The sequence below is a fragment of the Anolis sagrei genome, chromosome 6, assembly GCF_037176765.1.
Source record: "Anolis sagrei isolate rAnoSag1 chromosome 6, rAnoSag1.mat, whole genome shotgun sequence".
Classification (NCBI taxonomy): domain Eukaryota; kingdom Metazoa; phylum Chordata; class Lepidosauria; order Squamata; family Dactyloidae; genus Anolis; species Anolis sagrei.
In genome coordinates, this window is record NC_090026.1 from 83,987,603 (window position 1) to 84,007,319 (window position 19,717).

At 43.6% G+C, this 19,717-nt stretch overlaps 1 protein-coding gene across 2 annotated transcripts; it reads left to right on the top strand.

Moving 5' to 3' along the window:
* Positions 1–4,960: 4,960 nt before the first annotated feature.
* Positions 4,961–19,183, top strand: EOMES (eomesodermin). 2 transcript variants are annotated; one of them, XM_060781889.2, is made up of 6 exons: positions 4,961–5,877; positions 13,175–13,329; positions 15,423–15,544; positions 15,809–15,967; positions 16,237–16,298; positions 17,444–19,183. In XM_060781889.2, exons 1-6 carry the CDS (start codon positions 5,129–5,131, stop codon positions 18,177–18,179), a joined length of 1,983 nt encoding a protein of 660 aa, XP_060637872.2. In that variant the 5' UTR covers positions 4,961–5,128; the 3' UTR covers positions 18,180–19,183. The 2 variants fall into 2 exon arrangements, with proteins under 2 accessions (XP_060637872.2, XP_060637873.2); XM_060781890.2 differs by having other exon boundaries at positions 17,501–19,183.
* Positions 19,184–19,717: the final 534 nt, after the last annotated feature.

The following is a 19,717-nucleotide window of genomic DNA, read 5'->3' on the forward strand; positions in this document are numbered from 1 at the left end:
AATTTCCTCCTGAGCAAAGCAGCAACTTCTGAGTGGATGTCAGTGAGCCCAGGCCAGGGATGGGCAGCTGTCCAAGGTGCTGAATTTGGCTTCCAAACAGGTCCTTCCGGGTTCTGACTAATAATAGATAGGTCTTTTAAAGCAACACTGCTCTGTCTTGGATCCCCGGGATGTTTGGCAAGAAGGGATGCCTTGGACTTCAACTCCCACATTTCCTAGGCTGCTAGGAATTATGGGAATTAAGTCCAAAACACCTGGAGGGCAAAAGTTTGCCTATGCCTGATCTAAATCCCTGTGTTGTCCAATCCGGTGGATATTATTTACGGCCATTTACACCCCCGCAATCAGGAAAACCCGTGTCACTTTCTCAAAGGCTACTCCTAAGTGGTATCTTCTTCACCTTGAGTAGGAGAAACGCCGCTTTAAGGCAGTCACCAAAGAAAACCTGGCTGAAAGCAAGAGAAAACTGCCTTCTTTTTGGGGCCTTAATGCTCTCAAGGGACCCCAAGAAACAACTCGAGTTTAGCCACTGAACCCTTTGAAACCTCCAGTCGTTGGGAGGCAATTCGACTCCCTCCTGAGTCAACACCGTTGTGTAAATTCATCCGTATTTTTTCCTCCTAAAAAGGAATAGTAAATGGAAATTGACGTTCCACGTGAGTCTGAAATTTCAGAATAATAGTTGAAGAGTTTTAAAACCATTTGAAAAGGAAGATAAAATTTGAAGTTACTTTTAAACTGTTCTTAAGTATGTATAGATTTCTGTGAGAGAAGAAATTAAACTCTCGGTCTAACTCGCTTTAAAACAGGAAAGTATATGGCTGGATCACACTGCCAAGCTTGAACCGCATTATATGGTCAGTGTAGACCAGCCATGGGAAAACTTGGGCCTTCCAAGTGTTTTGGACTCCAACTCCCACTCACAGCCTCAGGCCCCTTCCTTTTCGCTGAGGGAGGAAAGGAAAGGGCCTGAGGCTGTGAGGAATGGTGGGAGTTGGGGTCCAAAACACCTGGAAGGTCCAAGTTTCCCAAGCCTGTCATAAACTCATACAACGCAATTCAGTGTATAGTTTATTTACTTCATTTATATACCGTTGAGTTGTAAGACTCCGTTTGTTTGCACGGGAACCAGATATACTGTATAAACCTCACTTGCCTTGTTTCCAACATACCTCACAATCTCTGAGGGATGCCTGCCATAGATGTGGGCAAAACATCAGCTCGGAAAACTCACAGCAACGCAATTCTATAACTGCTTACACACACGTAGGTTTTTGGGTCGATTTCGGAGTGAATAAGCATGAGATTCCTTTGATAGATAACGGGCGCATCTGCACCGTTGAATTAATACCGTTCTGCACTACTTCGAACTGTCCTGACTCAGTGCAACTGGATCGTGGATGTTGCAGTTTCAAGGAGGCAGCTACACTCCTGGGTAGGAACTCCAAAGATCTCTTAAAGCTAAAGCTCCCATGATCCCAGAGCACTGAGCAAATGCAACTAAAGTAGATGTCCCCAATGTTCAACTTTGTGTAAATATTTCCTTCCTTCATTTCCTTCCCTTTCTTTCCTTCCTTCCTTCTTGCCTTCCTTGCTTTGCCTTGCCCTTCCTTCGCTTCCCTTCCTTTCCTTCTTTTCCTCCGTTTCCTTCCTCGATCTCCTTTCCTTCCTTCCTTCCCTCCATTCATTCCTTTCCTTCCTTCCCTCCCTTCCCTTCCTTCCTTCCTTGCCTCCCTTTCTTTTCCTTCTCTTCCCTTCCTTCCCTTCCCTCCCTCCCTTGCTTTCCTTCTTTCCTTCCTTCTCTTCCTTCCTTCCTTGCCTCCCTTCCTTCCCTTCCTTTCCTTCCTACCTTTCTTGCCTCCCTTCCTTTCTTTCCTTTCCTCATTTCCTTCCTCCCTTTCCTTCCTCCGTCCCTCTTCCCTTCCTTCTTTTCCTCCCTTTCCTTCCTTCCTTGCCTCCCTTCCTTCCCTTTCTTTCCTTCCTTTCTTCATTTCCTTCCTCCCTTTCCTCTCTTCCCTTCCTTCTTTTCCTTTCCTTCCCTTCTTCATTTCCTTCCTTTCCTTCTTTCCTTCCTTCTCTTCCTTCCTTCCTTGCCTCCCTCCCTTCCCTTTCCTCCCTTTCTTCGTTTCCTTGCTCCCTTTCCTTCCTCCCTTTCCTCCCTTTCCTTCCTTTCCTCCCTTTCCTTTCCCTCCCTTCCTCTCTTCATTTCCTTTATTTCCTTCCCTCCTTTCATTCCTTTCCTTGCCTGCCTTCCTACCTTCCTTCACACAGCAAGAGAGTGAGGAGGAGAATGCTAACGCCAATCGTATCCCCACCCCCGGGCCCGGTTGCAAAGGAGATCCCGGCGAAGGTGCGAACTGCTCTGCAGGTCTTAGTCAGGCGCACGATTCCGACGTTACCTCCCTCGCATCTGAAGCAGCGTGTCTTTGGGTACAGAACGAGGTCGCTGAAGTGGAGGCCAGAGAGAGAGACACCTCGCCGTTGTCCTTAAGGTGGGAAGAAAGCCCTGCGAGGAGAACTAGGCTGACTTCGCCCGAACTGCCTCACCTTGGATTCACCCCATTTCCGTGTAGATGGGGAGTTCCCCTCTGCCCGAGCATCTGGGAAGGCGCAATCCATTCCTAACCGGGGGGGACCCTTGAGGCGGCTCTTATTCGAAATGGGACTTCAGGCCTTCTACAAAAGTTCCGGAAAGAATACTATAAATACTTCAATGGTCAGTCAATGTAGACTTGCATTATCTATTTATTTATCCTATTAGAAGCGAATCGAGGGTACAGTTGTGTTATATATATATTTAGAAATCAAACAAACCGCAGAGTTTAAAAACTTGGCATTAAACTAAATGTCCTTTGACTAGAAACTGGCCACTTGGAGTGCCTCTGGTGTTGCTATAAGGAGGTCCTCCATTGTGCATGTGGCAGGGCTCAGGTTGCATTGTAGTAGGTGGTCTGTAATTTGCTCTTCTCCACACTCGCATGTCGTGGACTCCACTTCGTGGCCACATTTCTTCGTGGCCTGTTCAGTGCCTTCCAAGTCGCCCAGTCTGGTCTCAGCCATGGATTGAAGTTCCGGGTTTTAGCCTGCCACTTTTGGACTCTTGCTTGCTGAGGTGTTCCTACGAGAAAACTACAGTGAGCCATAGATGTCATAGATGTCACTGCCTTGGTCCTTTCATTATTGGCTGCAACTTCCTGGCGGATGTCAAGTGGTGCAATACCGGCTATACTATCTGGATAGAGGAGACACACATGGTGCAGTTTGCCTTGTATGGGTCTACACCAGGCATGGGCAAACTGGGGTTTTTGTTGGGTTTCATCCCTGACTGCACAAGTCTCTAGCCCTCAATGAGTAGTTAGCCTAGATAGATTAGAATGAGGGATTCCTTCTCCCAAATTCCCTGTGCTTTGCCTACCTCAAGAAGGGGCTCAGAAGGAGGCTTTGTCTTGCTCATCGTGCATGCCACTATCTCCTCCCCCTTTGAATACTTAGCAATGTGATCTCTTCAGGGAAGACATAATTTCCTCTTTAAAGGTATTTTTATTGCCCTGGGCTGGCCATGCAGCCTGTTTCCATTTTTGGGTCTCTCTTCTTCCTTTGTTCTTCTAGACGAAGAGACATCTTACCATTATCCAGGTAAAATGTAGTAGATATGGCTATTTTGTTAATTTTTTCCCCTTTTTCTTTTCCTTAGAACACAGCTCAATGAATCTAGTGATCTCCAAGAAGCTTTCCTATCCAGAATGGATTTCTTTTGACTTTAATAAACATATTATATTTTTGGAACCTATGAAGTTGTGGATCTGCAATCCTGTCCCATCCTGTTGAATGGAAACCAGTGTTTGCTCTGTACAGGTAAGCTTTTGCTGGTAATGAACTGTGCTTCTGTGGAATCACCCCAAGTGAGGGTTATTTTTGAGCCTAACAGCCCTTGATTCCCAACAGTTAACAAGCCCTAGGAGGAGCGGCTTAAAGAGCTGGACATATTTAGCCTGAAGACGAGAAGGCTGAGAGGAGGCATGATAGTAAAGGTAAAGATTTTCCCCTGACATGAAGTCCAGTCGTGTCCAACTCTGGAGTGTGGTGCTCATCTCCATTTCTAAGCCGAAGAGCTGGCGTTGTCCGTAGACACTTCCAAGGTTATGTAGCCGGCATGATAGCCATGTGAGAGGAAGTCATAGGGAGAAAGGAGCAAGCTTGTTTTCTGCTGCCCTGGAGACTAGGACGTGGAACAATGGCTTCAAACTACAAGAAAGGAGATTCCATCTGAACATTAGGACTTCCTGACTGTGAGAGCTGTTTAGCAGTGGAACTCTCTGCCCCGGAGTGTGGTGGAGGCTCCTTCTTTGAAGGCTTTTAACCAGAGGCTAGGTGGCCATCTGTTGGGGGTGCTTTGAATGCTTCTTAGAAGGGGGTTGGACTGGATGGCCGATGAGGTGTCTTCCAACTCTATGATTCTATGTATGGATCTACACCAGGCATGGGCCAACTTGGGTCCTCTATGTGCTTTGGACTCCAACTCCCACCATTCCTCACAGCCTCAGGCCCCTTCCTTTTCCCCCTCAGCCGCTTAAGCGCTTAAGCGGCTGAGGGGGGAAAGGAAGGGGCCTGAGGCTGTGAGGAATGGTGGGAGTTGGAGTCCAAAGCACATAGAGGACCCAAGTTGGCCCATGCCTGGTCTACACTGCCCAAACTGCATCAAATGGCCAACGTCCGTCTAGCCAAAGACACCTGTCTTCTCGGGGATAATAAAAAAGTGGGGAAAGTCTTGCCTTGCGGAGTCGCAGGTGAACTTGCTTCCCAATTAGTCCCTGCCTAATTAAATTAGCGTCTCCGAGGGCAGCCAATGGGGGCGGCGGGCGAGGAGGCGGGATCTGCGCTGCCTCCAAGCCCCGCCCCTGGGGCCGAGCAGCGCCTATAAGAAGCGCTCTCACTCCGGGCCGCCGGCATTGAAGGAAAGAAAAGAAGGAAGGAAGCAAAAAAAAAAAAGGAAAGAAGGCAAAGAGGGGGAAGGCTTAGATCTGAATGAGGGCTTCGAGGAGGACGACGTGGAGGAGAAGGAGGGTTTGAAAGGGAGCGGGGAGGTGAGGAGGGCTCTCTCCAACTTTCTCGAGGCGGGAAGAGAAACATGCAGTTGGGGGAGCCTCCGCTGTTGACAGGCGCCCCGTTTTTCCCTCTGGAGGGCGCAGGGAGGAGGCACCTCAGCGCCCCTCCTTCCCCGCGGCTGGACTTGGAGAAAGGCGGGAAAAAGTTCAACGCGGCGTCGGGGATGCTGGGCGAGGCGACGGAAGCGGTGGCGGCATCGGTTGGGGAGACGTCGCCTTTCAAAGACTCCGGGCGCAAAGCTTCTCCTTGCCCAGCCGAGGAGGAAGCTCTCCCTCCTCCACCACCACCACCTCCTCCTCCACCCCCTCCTCCTGCTCCCTCCCGCTACTCTTTGGACGGCTTGAGTCCGGAGAGGTACTACTTGCAGTCTCCAGGCCCTCCTGGAGGCGCGGAGTTGGGCGGCCCTTGCGCCCTTTTCCCTTACTCTGCGGGAAGCGCGCAATCGGGTGCCATGTATCCTTCAGGAGGAGGAGGTGGGGGAGGAGGAGGAGTGGGCAACGGAGGGGCGCGCTACCCCTACGGCTCCGTCCTCTCGGCTCCGGGCAGCTTCGCCAGCAGGACCCCCTTCGCCGGCGCCTACCAGTACGGCCAGGGCGCCCCTCCGGGCAGCCTCTACGGGCCTTACCCGGCCTCGGCGGGCTCCTCCTGCGGAGGGTTGGGCGCCCTGGCCGTGGCCGGAGGGATGCGCGCCCAAGTCTTCCTCTGCAACCGCCCGCTCTGGCTCAAGTTCCACCGGCATCAGACCGAGATGATCATCACCAAGCAGGGCAGGTAAGGCGCGCCAGGGATATGCTGAGAATTAATACGGGTTGTCGTCAGAGGTCTCTCCTGGCATTGGTTGTCTTCAGGATAATCATGGGCAAACTTCGGCCCTCCAGGGGTTTTGGACTGTTAGGGATTGTAGGAGTTCAAGTACCAAACATTCCTACCAGGGTATTAGAAACTGTGAAAGTCCAAAACATTCCTATCAGGTGCCAGGAATAGTGGGAGTTGAAGTCCAAAACATTGCAACCGGGTGTTAGAAACTGTGGGAGTTGAAGTCCAAAACATTCCCACTGGGTGTTAGGAATAGTGGGAGTTGAAGTCCAAAACATTCCCACCGGGTGCTAGGAATTGTGAGGCTTCAATTCCAAAACATTCCCACCGGGTGCTAGGAATTGTGAGGCTTCAATTCCAAAACATTCCCACCGGGTGCTAGGAATTGTGAGGCTTCAATTCCAAAACATTCCCACCGGGTGCTAGGAATTGTGAGGCTTCAAGTCCAAAACATTCCCACCGGGTGCTAGGAATTGTGGGAGTTGAAGTCCAAAACATTCCCAACGGGTGTTAGGGATTGTGGGACTTGAAGGCCAAAACATTCCAACCGGGTATTAAGAACTGTGAGGCTTGAAGTCCAAAACATTCCAACCCAATTTTCCCAGTTCCAACAGACCTCACTACCTCTGAGGATGCTTGCCATAGATGCAGGCGAAACGTCGGGAGAGAATGCCTCTATAGCATGGCCATATAGCCCGAAAAAACCTACAACAACCCATGAAAGCCTTCGACAATACATTCCAACCGACTGTCAGGAATTGTGGGAGTTGAAGTTCAAAACGTTCCTACCGGCTGTCAGGAACTGTGGGAGTTGAAGTCTAAATCATTCCAACCGGCTGTTAAGAATAGTGGGACTTGAAATCCAAAAAGTCCCAACCGGCTGTTAGGGATTGTGGGAGTTGAAGTCTAAACACATGGAGGGCCGAAATTTGCCCATGCCTGTTCCAGAAATAGAGTCTTGGCACTGGGTCCTTTCGTGACTTACAAACGTCAGACTTTTGAGATCAAAATACAAGATTCCGTGATTGAAAAATAACTTAATAAATAATAAAAACGATAATAATAATAACAATGATACTTTATTTCTAGACCATCCTCTCTCCCCAAGAGACTCAGGACGGTTTTCAGACACAAAACAAAAAGCGTTCAATGCATCAAATGAATAGAATTACATCAAAATAATACTTGTCATAGATGCAGGCGAAAAGTCAGGAGAGAATGCTTCTGGAACATGGCCATACAGTCCGGAAAACTCACTACAAGGTAATGCACAGAAACAACAGTCAACCTACAACAAAGAATTAAGCATCGGGATGAAAATAATAATTAAAAAACAATCCAATAAGTCATGAGTAAAACATCTTTCACTCTTACACCCTGTTGTTCTTACAGGAAGTCCCCGGGGTATAAACAGCCCACTTGCAAACAACTCACAGTTATGAAGGGGGTAAAACAACAGGAGGTGAGAGGAATCTGCTCCTAGCAAGGGAACTTCACTCCCAAAAGAATTATTGTGGGGCAAAGGTGTCTCCACTGAAGCTTTCTCATCCATTCTTGTTTCCACAACAAGCCAAACTTTTCAAAATCCCATTCTCACAGCGACAGAAAATGAGGTGAATGAAGACTTCTGAACAGGGGCGCAGACAGACAGCAAAACCAACACCATAGGAGTGTCATCAACAATAATAACTCCAACAGACCTCACTACCTCTGAGGATGCTTGCCATAGATGCAGGCGAAACGTCAGGAGAAAATGCCTCTAGGACATGGCCATATAGCCCGAAAAAAACCCACAAGAACCTAATAATAACTTTATTTATATCCCGGCCGCCATCTCCCAAAAGGGACTCGAGGCGGCTTAAAGAACATCACATGATGGTGCAAAAAAAACAAAACACACACACATAAAATACATTAACAATTATAAATATTAATAACACCAATTGACATAAAACAGCTCTATGCTATCCAAAGCTACACCACACACACACACACACACAATTTCATTATAAATGGCAGTTCCTAATTGGTTCTATCATAAAAATCACCAATTATGAAATAATAATTAAATTTTGAAAGTTTTGTTAGAGTTCTGAAATTTTCACCACCCGCACTTTAGTTTTGTAAGTACTTTAGAACCATTTAGAACCATGGATTGCCCAGCCATATATATATGGCTGAAGTTGTGCTTTAAAAAATGTATCTGTTCCGACTTACATACAAATGCAACTTAAGAACAAACCTACAGAACCCATCTTGTTCGTAACTTGGGGACTGCCGCTATTCCTGCCCCATCAGAATCCATGGTGCTATTGGCAACAAGCTGACCTCCAATTAGAGAACATTCCAGGCCTTCCCAATTCTTGGTGTTTGTTTATGCCACATTCTTATTGCTTTAAACCCAGTTTTAACCCTCTTTTGCTGTCCTTTCTGTTCTTGAGCCGAGACTAAAGTAACTTCTTTTGGGAGAAGGTGTTTGACACCACTTGAACTGACAGATCACGAGCCTCGGTGGCGCAACTGGTTAAACCCTTGTGCTGGCTGAACTGCTGACCTGAAGATCGGAGGTGAGCGCCCATTTGTCAGCTCCAGCTTCCTATGCGGGGACATAAGAGAAGCCTCCCACAGGAGTGTAAAACATCCTGGTGTCCCCTGGGCAACGTCCTTGCAGACGGCCAATTCTCTCACACCATCAGCGACTTGAGGCCTCTGACACACACACAAAAAAAACCTGACACATCGTGGGATGGGCAACGTCCTAAACCGTTGTGCCGGCTGAACTGCTGACCCGAAGGTTCGAGGTTCAAATCCTGGGGAGGGAATGAGCTCCCGTCTGTCAGCTCCAGCTTCCTATGCAGGGGACATGAGAGAAGCCTCCCAAAGGATGGTAAAACATCCTGGTGTCCCCTGGGTAACGTCCTTGAAGCAATTCTTTCACACCAGAAGCGACTTGAGGCCTCTGACACACACAAAAAAGACACATCCTGGGAGCTGTAGTTTGACCGAGGCTGGATCTACAATCCAAGCTGCCTTATATGATCTGTGTGGATCCAGCCAAGGACTTAAGTCGGCTCTGTCAAAGTGAGGACCTAAACAATCAGGTACATCAAATCACTCTCAACGAAAGATTCCCCCAGGCACTTCCAAGCCACTAAATGCTAATCAAGGTGGTTAGTTGAAACATTCACACCTAGCTCCAGCAGACAGAAGTCCTTAGCCCCACCCTGGTCATGCCACAGATATATAAACCCATTTTCCTACTTCCAACAGACCTCACTACCTCTGAGGATGCTTGCCATAGATGCAGGCGAAACGTCAGGAGAAAATGCCTCTAGAACATGGCCATATAGCCCGGAAAAACCGACAACAACCCAGTGATTCCGGCCATAAAAGCCTTCGACAATACACTGAGGACCTAGGTCTCAAAATATTGGTTGGCAGGGGACCAAGTGGGCCCACCCACTACTAAAAGTACATTGATAATTTTTGCATATTGACACCACTTGAACTGCTAGGGTCCCATGTTGTTGAATCCTGGGAATTGTAGCTTGACACATTAGGCTGGATTTGTAAGTTTTTTAAATATTGTAATATTAAATATTGTATTTAATATTGTAACATTAATGCCCTGTATATGTTGCAGTGGTGTTGCTAATTAAGAACAGGAGAGTTATTAAATACTGAACCCCTTTTGAGACTTTTGACCCACTCTCTATGCCACGGGAGGGTTAAAGAGAGAAATCCGGAGTGAATCCTTTCAGATCCGCGCTTGTTTTGTCCAATTTTCGAGCGTGTCGAAATACCCCGATTCTTCGGCGGCTGTTCTGACTTTTGGCTTCATCACACTAGAGAGAAAAATCCACTTAAAATCCGGTTTCTGCCTCCTGCAGAATTTGGGGGTTTGTAGTTTAGGAAGGAGCCTTTAACAGCCTCACTACACGACAAACCCCAGAATTCTGTAGGAGGCAGGATTTTAAGTGGATTTTTTTCCCTCTAGTGTGATGATAGTCTTTTCTCCAATACTATAGTCCTCTTCCGAATCTTTCCACGTTTAGTGTGTGCGTTGAAGTCGCTTTTAATTTAGGGCGACTCTCTGACAAACTGGTCACTATATTGTCGAAGGCTTTCATGGCCGGAATCACTGGGTTGTTGGAGGTTTTTCGGGTTGTATGGTCATGTTCTAGAGGCATTTTTCCTGACGTTTCGCCTGCATCTATGGCAAGCATCCTCAAAGGTAGTGAGGTCTGTTGGAACTGGGAAAATTGGGTTGGAATGTTTTGGACTTCAACTCCCACTTTGTGGCCATATTCTAGAAGCATTCTCTCCTGACGTTTCGCCTGCATTGTTTTCCCTTTGGCGAGAGCATGTAATTTCTCCAGGGTTCCATGGCCGAGCGGGGATTTGTACCCTTCTCCTGGTAGTTACAGTAATGTTGGTTCTTACTATTCAGCAAGGGAACAATTGGATCTACTTAAAGGTTAAGCCCCAAAGAGTGCAGTAAGCTGTATTCCGGAGTCACGACGCAGAGGATCACTCTCTGAACCAAAATCTTCAGGCTGCATCTACACAGCTAAATATTATTTTTTTATTATTCAGGCTGCATCTATTATTATTATTATTATTATTATTATATTATTCAGGATTATTATTCAGAATTATTATATTATTCAGGCTGCATCTACACAGCTAAATGTTATTTTTTATTATTCAGGTTGCATCTTTATTATTATATTGTTCAGGATTGTTATATTATATTATTCAGGATTATTATTATATTATTATATTATTTAGTATTATTATTCAGAATTATTATATTATTCAGGCTGTATCTACACAGCTAAATATTTTTTTTATTCAGGCTGCATCTTTATTATTATATTATTCAGGAGTATTATTACTATTACTATATTCAGGATTATTGTTCAGAATTATTATATTATTCAGGCTGCATCTACACAGCTAAATATTATTTTTTACTATTCAGGCAGAATCTTTATTATTATTATTATTATTATTTTCAGGATTATTATTATATTATTATTCAGGATTATTATTCAGAATTACTATATTATTCAAGCTGCATCTACACAGCTAAATAATATTATTTAGCTGTGTAGATGCAGCCTGAAGATTTTGGTTCAAATCCCACATTATCTGCTTTGAACCGGAATATATGGCAGTGTGGACTCAGATATTCCAGTTCAAAGCACATATTGTGGGTTATCCTATCTTGATATTATGGGTGTGTGGAAGGACCCTGAAAGAGTCTCCATTCGCCGCACTTTATTTTTGCCAGTGCTACACAGAATTAAACCGCTGAGCTGCTGAACTTGCTGACTGAAAGGTTGAGAGTTCGAATGCGAGAGCAGCGTGAGCTCCTGCTGTTAGGTCCAGCTTCTGCCGACCTAGCAGTTCGAAAACATGCGAATGTGAGTAGAACAATAGGTACCACTTCTGCAGGAAGGGAATGGCGCTCCATGCAGTCATGCTGGCTCCATTGCTAGGGAGTTGGGACAGGCTAGACATAATATCAGGGAAAACCTTTACTTTACCTAGACAGAATTAACTATACTTCTTCAAAACTGTTTCATTACTCGGTGGAAGAGCTGACCTTGGACTTGACATTTTCATTGATCAAAGGAAAGCACTGCCTTTGAATTTCACAACCACTTAATCTCCAAGTTCAAAATGTAAATTTAGAAAGGAAGGAAGAAAGCAAGTCTTACATTTTGGGGGGAAAGACTGCCATATATTCCAGCTCAAAGCAGATAATGTGAGGTTTTCTTCAGCTGTGTGGAAGGGGCCCAGTCTTCTGTGTCATTATTTTGCAGCACACTCCAGGCTGATTGGGAGAAGGAAGGGGAAACTGAGACCAACAAGACCCCTTTCCTAAATGATTATTGTGCAACCTAGAGAATATACACATACCATGTCTTGGTTTTTAGGCCTGTTCCTGGAGATTTTTTGGGCACTGGTTCTGAAAAGTGCATTGACTAGATCACATCAGCTCTAGTTTCTTATATATGGCTATCATTATTTTGCATGGGTGGGCAGTTGGCAACTGATAAATGGCATGTTCTGCATCTCAAAAAGCAGACCTGATAGGGGAAAACTGGTGCCATTTTTCTGTATGGTTTGATGTGTTTGTACCTATTTTGAGGCACTGAATGTTTCCCCTTTTATATGTAGACTGCCCTGAGTCCTTCAGGGAGAAAGAGTGTAGAAATAAATTATTATTATTATTATTATTATTATTATTATTATTATTATTTCATAATTGTTTAATTTAGTATAATGCAATGTATTTTTGGTGCTATATTTTAATTTTGTTTTACTGGGCCTGGTCCCCATGTAAGCCACCCCAAGTGTCTTACATGGGGAGATGGAATGGAATATAAGAATAAAATTGTTGTTGTTGTTATAAACACAACAAGATTAGTACACAGCAAACAAGATCACTCTGCTGGCTGTTGTATTGGATCACGCTTCAGACACTTCCCAAGTGTCTTGGACTGTGTGATGTATCTCTGAATAATGTGTGCAGATCCCAGTAAGGTGGCCTTCTGCAGCTGGCAGATGGTAATTTTGTCAGCTCTGATTGTGTTTAAGTGCAGGCCAAGGTCTTTAGGCACTGCACCCAGTGTACTGATCACCACTGGAATCACCTTTACTGGCTTGTGTTAGAGTCTTTTATTGTTGTTGTTGTTGTTGTTGAAAATTATTATTATTATTATTATTATTATTATTATTATTATTATTGAAATCAAGTCAAATAATATCCAGGAACTGATCTAACAATTGAGGCACAGGCCAGTGAAAGGGGTGTGATGAATGATTTCCTGAAAGAATCCCCCTCAAAGTGTGTTGGGAGGGGACAAGAACAAAATCCCATCCCCTAGGAACTGGGAAATGTCTGTCACAAAACTGGAATGGGGGGGGGGGTCAGATGTTCTCACCTCTTTAGAGGCCAGAGCAGGCCAGATCTTGGGGAGGCTACTCTCTTTCTTTCCCCCCTTCCTGCAGCCTTGAGAGAGAGAGACTCAGAGCCTCTCTCTAAATATAAAACCCAGGAGGGGAGTCTGCCATCTGTGTTCCCTTCTCCTGCCCAGGTGCTAGCCAAGGCCAGAGAGGCTGCCAAAGATGCCAGTGGGGGGTGCCTGGCACAGAGCTGGCACAGGCTACCTCTCCTCTTCCCCATTTTCTTGCAAGCCCCCAAAGCATTCCCTCTCTGTCTCCTCTCTCTATTTCTCAGGCGAATGTTTCCCTTCCTGAGCTTCAACATCACAGGCCTCAACCCCACTGCCCACTACAATGTCTTTGTGGAGGTGATACTGGCAGACCCCAACCACTGGCGTTTCCAGGGGGGGAAATGGGTGACCTGTGGCAAGGCCGACAACAACATGCAAGGTAAGTGAGACTGAAGTACCTCAATACCTTCCTTCCTATGGCAGATAGGGTTTCATAACACTCTGGAGCAGGCAGAACAACCTTATAGGAAATTCCACTTACTGTGTGTCCTTTAATTATAGATATAATACTCTTTGTAGCAATCCCCTTTCATCATCTAGGTATGGCTTCTACAGGGATCCCAAAATTGTTTTAGGCTGTGGAACTCCAACTTGGCAGGCAGGTTGTTATCTGTTTTGACTATGTCGTTTATTCATTCAGTAGCTTCAGACTCTTTCTGCTCCCTGCCTGCCTTCGCCACCCCCAGCTCCTTCAAGGTCAAATCAGTAACTTCAAGGATACCTTCCATCCATCTTGTCCTTAGTCGGCCCCTCTTCCTTTCTCCTTCCATTTTCCCCAGAATCATTATCTTCTCTAACCTTTCCTGTCTTCTCATTCTGTGGCCAAAGATATACTTCTCTCCAGTGAGCAGTCGGGCTTTATTTCCTATAGTATGGACTGGTTTGACTACTGCCATATAAGATTTTTTTTTCTTGAATGCAAACAAAATACATTACATTGAAACAATATTTAGCTGAAGTTGGAAACAATTAGAGGATCCTTAACAAAATAATTATCATATAAGTACACTCCTGGTGGATAAATCCTTAGGGGGCTCAAAAAGTCCAATTTTGTATTTGGATTTTTTAAATATTATTTTTATTTTATTATGATATTATATATTATTATTATAAACCAATTTAAAATAAAATAAAATAAAATATTGTATTATTATTTATTAAATTATGCTTTATTATTATTATTATTATTATTATAAACGGAGCCCCCAGGGCACAATGGATTAAACCGCTGAGCTGCTGAACTTGCTGACTGAAAGGTTGGCAGTTTGAATCTGAGGAGTGGGATGAGCTCCCACTGTCAGCCCCAGCACCTGCCAACCTAGCAGTTTGAAAACATGCAAATGTGAATAGATTGATAGGTACTGCTTCGGTGGGAAAGGTAAGGGAGCTCTATGCAGTCATGCCAGCCACATGACCTTGGAGGTGTCTATGGATGGACAATGTCGGTTCTTCAGCTTACCCTTTATTATTATAAGCACAAGTAGAATGATACAAATCCCAATAATAAACATTCAAGGTTAAATAGAACAAACAGATAATGATTCTCCATTTAGATTTTCTCTCCACAATTTTCAAAACATCAAGACAATTTTGAATTTGTGGTCCAATTTTGACATAATATTTCAGATAGACTAATCTCCCCAATATTTATTTTACTATATTTGTATACCGCCCTTCTCAGCCCTTAGGCTGAGATACACACACACCAGTTCTGGGATTTATGTCTTAATCCAAGATGGCAAGCCTTGCTCTGAGTTGTGAATGCTAAGGAGAGTCACATTTTGTGGGTGAGTTTGAATGACCTTGTTGTTGTTGTTCATTCGTTCAGTCATCTCCGACTCTTTGTGACCTCATGGACCAGCCCACGCCAGAGTTCCCTGACGGCCGTCACCACCCCCAGCTCCTTCAAGGTCAGTCCAGTCACTTCAAGGATGCCATCCATCCATCTTGCCCTTGGTCGGCCCCTCTTCCTTTTACCTTCCACTTTCCCCAGCATAATTGTCTTCTCTAGGCTTTGCTGTCTCCTCATGATGTGGCCAAGTACTTCAACTTTGTCTCTAGTATCCTTCCCTCCAGTGAGCAGTCGGGCTTTATTTCTTGGAGGATGGACTGGTTGGATCTTCTTGCAGTCCAAGGCACTCTCAGAACTTTCCTCCAACACCACAGTTCAAAAGCATCTATCTTCCTTGAATGACCTTGGTGTTCCTCAGATTAATAAATGCTAAATGAAGGTTTTCGCTATACATTCCTGGTCTTATTACATACTCTGCAAGCTCTTGACATAGTAGCTAAATGTGCAAAATAGCCAAGGATGGCTTTAATCCCATTCTTGGCTCACTGGCTGAAGTTTATGAACACCTTCTTCTTATTGTTTCTACCTTTTAGATATGGCAATCTCATTCTTGTGAGACTGGGAGGACAAAACAGACTTTTTTCTGACCCCTCTTTCCCCCCCTTTTATTCTCTAAACAGGCAACAAGGTATATGTTCATCCCGAATCTCCCAACACAGGAGCTCACTGGATGAGGCAAGAAATCTCTTTTGGAAAACTGAAACTAACCAATAATAAAGGAGCCAATAACAATAACACACAGGTAAAACTGACTACTTAGTTTGCATTTCCTCAAATTAAGATATAGAAAATACTCAAACTGCTGTAAATTTGTATGAGTGGGATCAGGGCTATGGTGAACTGGACTTCTCTGAACTTGTTGCAGTAACACCTTACAGGCAGGAGGATGTAGAAAGTACTTGTGAACATTTTGACAGATTATTATTTTTTTATTTTGGCCAGACTTTCTTCAAATCAGACAGTGGCTTGACTGCCAAAGATAAAACTGGGTTTCTTGTTCTTTTAGATGATTGTTCTTCAGTCTCTGCACAAATATCAGCCTCGGCTTCATATTGTGGAAGTGACAGAAGATGGCGTTGAAGATATGAATGACTCCTCTAAGACGCAGACCTTTAACTTCCCTGAAACACAGTTCATAGCTGTCACTGCATATCAGAACACAGATGTAAGGATCAGATTTGTGAGGGGTTTTTAAAAATGAAATGCTCTGTAAGTATGTAAATACACCCTTAAATTAAGAAAAATAGGATGGGAAGCAGATGGTTGTTTTAATATTATTATAATAATTTAAAATGATGTTTTCACAAATCTGTTTTAGCAAAACTATTAAAAGAGCTCTTTAGCATGCATTTCTTCAGGGTTTTTTTTATTCCAAAAAAAGGAATGATTATTTTATGAGACATGTCTAATAGACAATGCTATTTTATTTTCCAGATCACACAACTTAAAATTGACCACAATCCTTTTGCAAAAGGCTTCCGGGACAACTATGATTCGTAAGTAGAATTTTGATTTCTACATAAAATAGCTGATTATATTGTAGAAACTCTGATTTAAAATTTTATTTTTTAAAAAAGCTTCCATCAATAGTTAGCCATAAGCCACACTTTTCATTTTCCCCACTTTAAATCATTTATAAACTCAATTAACCACACTTTTAAAGAAAATATTTTCATATTTTGCTGTGAATGAAACAGAATGTGTTTTCCCCAGCACATAAGTTATATGGTTTTAATAGTCAATGTTAATGTATAGATATGCTATGATTTTTCATTTTTATTTATTTTAATGAATGAGTATATTATATTTGTTTGTTTATGTGTGTACTGCCAATTTGGAAGCCGCTCTGAGCCCCCTTGGGGTGAGATAGAGCAGGGTAAAAAATATAGTAAATAAATAAAAAAAATAAAAATAAATTATCTAATACTAAAAGTGCACATTTCTGTGAGTAAATGTATTGAAGTCAGTGAGATTACTTCTCGGTCAATATGTATAATATTATGATGTAAATACAGTTAGATAAGGTGTTAGAAAGTACAGTAGAGTGTCACTTATCCACATAAACTGGCCCGGCAGGGTGTTGGATAAGCGAAAATGTAATATAATAAGGAGGAATTAAGGAAAAGCCTATTAAATGTCAAATTACACTATGATTTTACAAATTAAGCACCAAAACATTGCAATGTATAGAAACAGCTGTGGATCCGGGTGGGAGGCAGACTGCGTTCGATAATACAAAACGTTGGATGAGCAATGGTTGGATAAGCGAGATTACTGTACAATAATTTAGCTGTAGGATGAGATCTTATTTGGACTTCTCAGAAATCATTCCAAATGTACCAGCAGTATTTGTCAGATTTTTTAAAAAAAAAATGCTGTTCAGAAGGAGAGCAAATACCTGCCTTATGTTTTAGATATAGATTTCATTTTTTTTAACTCAGAGGGTCAACAGAAGTGCACATCATGTAGTAAAAGCCAGTAGAAAATTTCTCCTAACTTGGGTTGCCTTAAAACTCTTTGAGCCAGAATGAATGAACATGACTTTACCCTTAGTGCTTGATTCAGCCTTCTTGCATGTTTATGCGAGCTTAATATTTGGTAAAGAGCAAAACATCTTAGCATTTCTCTCTTGTATTTGTAGCATGTACACAGCTTCAGAAAATGACAGATTAACTCCATCTCCCACGGATTCTCCTAGATCCCACCAGATCGTCCCAGGAGCCCGGTACAGCGTTCAGCCCTTCTTCCAGGAACAATTTGTCAACAATCTGCCACCTGCTAGATTCTATAATGGGGAAAGAACTGTCCCTCAAACCAACGGGCTGCTGTCCCCTCAGCAGAATGAAGAAGTGACCAATCCCCCCCAAAGATGGTTTGTCACTCCAGTCCAGCAAGCTGGAGCCAACAAATTGGACATGAACTCCTACGAAACTGATTATTCCTCTAGTACCTTACTCCCTTATGGTATCAAATCCCTTCCCCTCCAGACTTCCCATGCCTTGGGATATTACCCTGACCCGACATTCTCCCCTATGGCAGGATGGGGCAGCAGAGGTTCTTATCAGAGGAAAATGTCTGCTGGCTTACCTTGGACCTCAAGAACCAGCCCCCCAGGTTTCTCTGAAGACCTGCTTCCCAAGGAGAAGGTGAAGGAAGAAATTGGGTCATCCTGGATAGAGACTCCGCCATCTATCAAGTCTCTAGATTCAAATGATTCTGGGGTCTACACTGGGGCTTGCAAAAGGCGAAGGCTCTCCCCCAGCACATCCAGCAATGAAAACTCTCCCACGATGAAGTGTGAGGACATTAATGCAGAGGACTATGGAAAGGACACCTCCAAAGGCATGGGTTACTATGCTTTCTATACCAGTTCGTAAAAGGGACTGAGAGCCCACGTCTTGGGTGAAAACCTGACTGTTTTCTATGATATATTGTTATCCTTCCTCAGTGGTGGTGTAGAGGTGTGTGGCATCAATGCTCCTTCCACCTTCTGAGATGTTCTTGTGCAATTCTAGAGAGAAGGTGCCAAAGCTTTGGACTGAATATTACAGGGAGGAAAGGGAACAAGTAGGGTAGCACTGTCCTCTCCACCTGGGCTAAAAATCACCCCACTATGGATCTGTCTCCCAACCCCTTGATGAAAACTTGAAGGAAAAGGTCTAAAGGCTATCTTACTATTCAGTAAGACTTTCTTAGTGGACAGGAAAAGGAGGGGATAAAAAAGACACAGTTCAGCCAGTAGCTAACTCTTATGAACAAGCAGACTGAAAGTTCCCTGAGTTAAGGAGAGAGCAGGCTTGGAAAAAAAAATCATTAGGTTTGTTGTAGCAGTAAATATTCAGAACTGATACTTTACCTATAGAGAAATTCTTCCGAATTCACAAGAACTGAAATGTTTTTTTAGGGATTAAAAATTCCTTTGTCTTGTCTTGGGCGACTTGACGTTAAATGTGTTGGCAGAGAGAGAAGCCCTACGAAGGTAAGGCAAACAAAATACAATGTTACATGTACAGCTCTGTGTCTAGGTATATCGTAGACTATGACCAAAAAAAATAATTATTCTAGTTCTAGTCATGGCAGTGAATCTGGATATGTGAAGATGATGTGTATTGGGAGTTTCTCCTTTAAACAACTGTTTGATCTGACAATGGGCACTGTTGCCCTGAGCACATTAAATTATCTATTTATTGGTAGGTGGTGAATGTATGTTTCAGCTCTTCTCAATGGAAAGTGTGTTGTGACTCCTGTTGCTCAGTTTGTAAATAATTTTATGAGATGCTGTTGAAGTGGCAAAAGACTTTTAAAAACAAAGCATTAGTTTTATTTGGGGAGGACCTTGGGCTGTACATATATGGTTTTTAATAAACGTGTTGCAATGGTAGGAGCTGTTTCTTACTATTTTGGTATAAGTATATAATGGTAGCTATACATCGGTGGTTCACAACCTGTGGTCTGTGGACCACCAGTGGTCAGCAAGAACTAAAATATGGTCTGCGGCCTCATGGTTACTACACAGGAGCAACTGGTCTCACAAAACCTTCTTATAGTGCCAAGGCTTGTTAAATATGGTTTTCCACGAGTGATCTGATGGCGGCTACTGGATGTCATATGTTCTGCATCAGAAACTAGAGCTGATGTGGTCTATCCAATGCAATTTTCTGAATCAGCACTGCAAATAACCAAACCAAATCTAAAGTTGACCAAAAACCAATTTGTGATTCTTTTGGTACTAATGTTGGAGAGTTCTCCCTGGTCAAGTGGTCTTTAGGGAAAAAAATGTTGGGAAACACTACTATAGATACACATTAGGGTCCTGTATGGTGTTGTGGCTTGAGTGTTGAATTATGATTCTGCGAGACCAGGGTTGAAATCCCTTCTTGGCTTTGGAAACTAATTGGAAACCATCCTCTGAAAA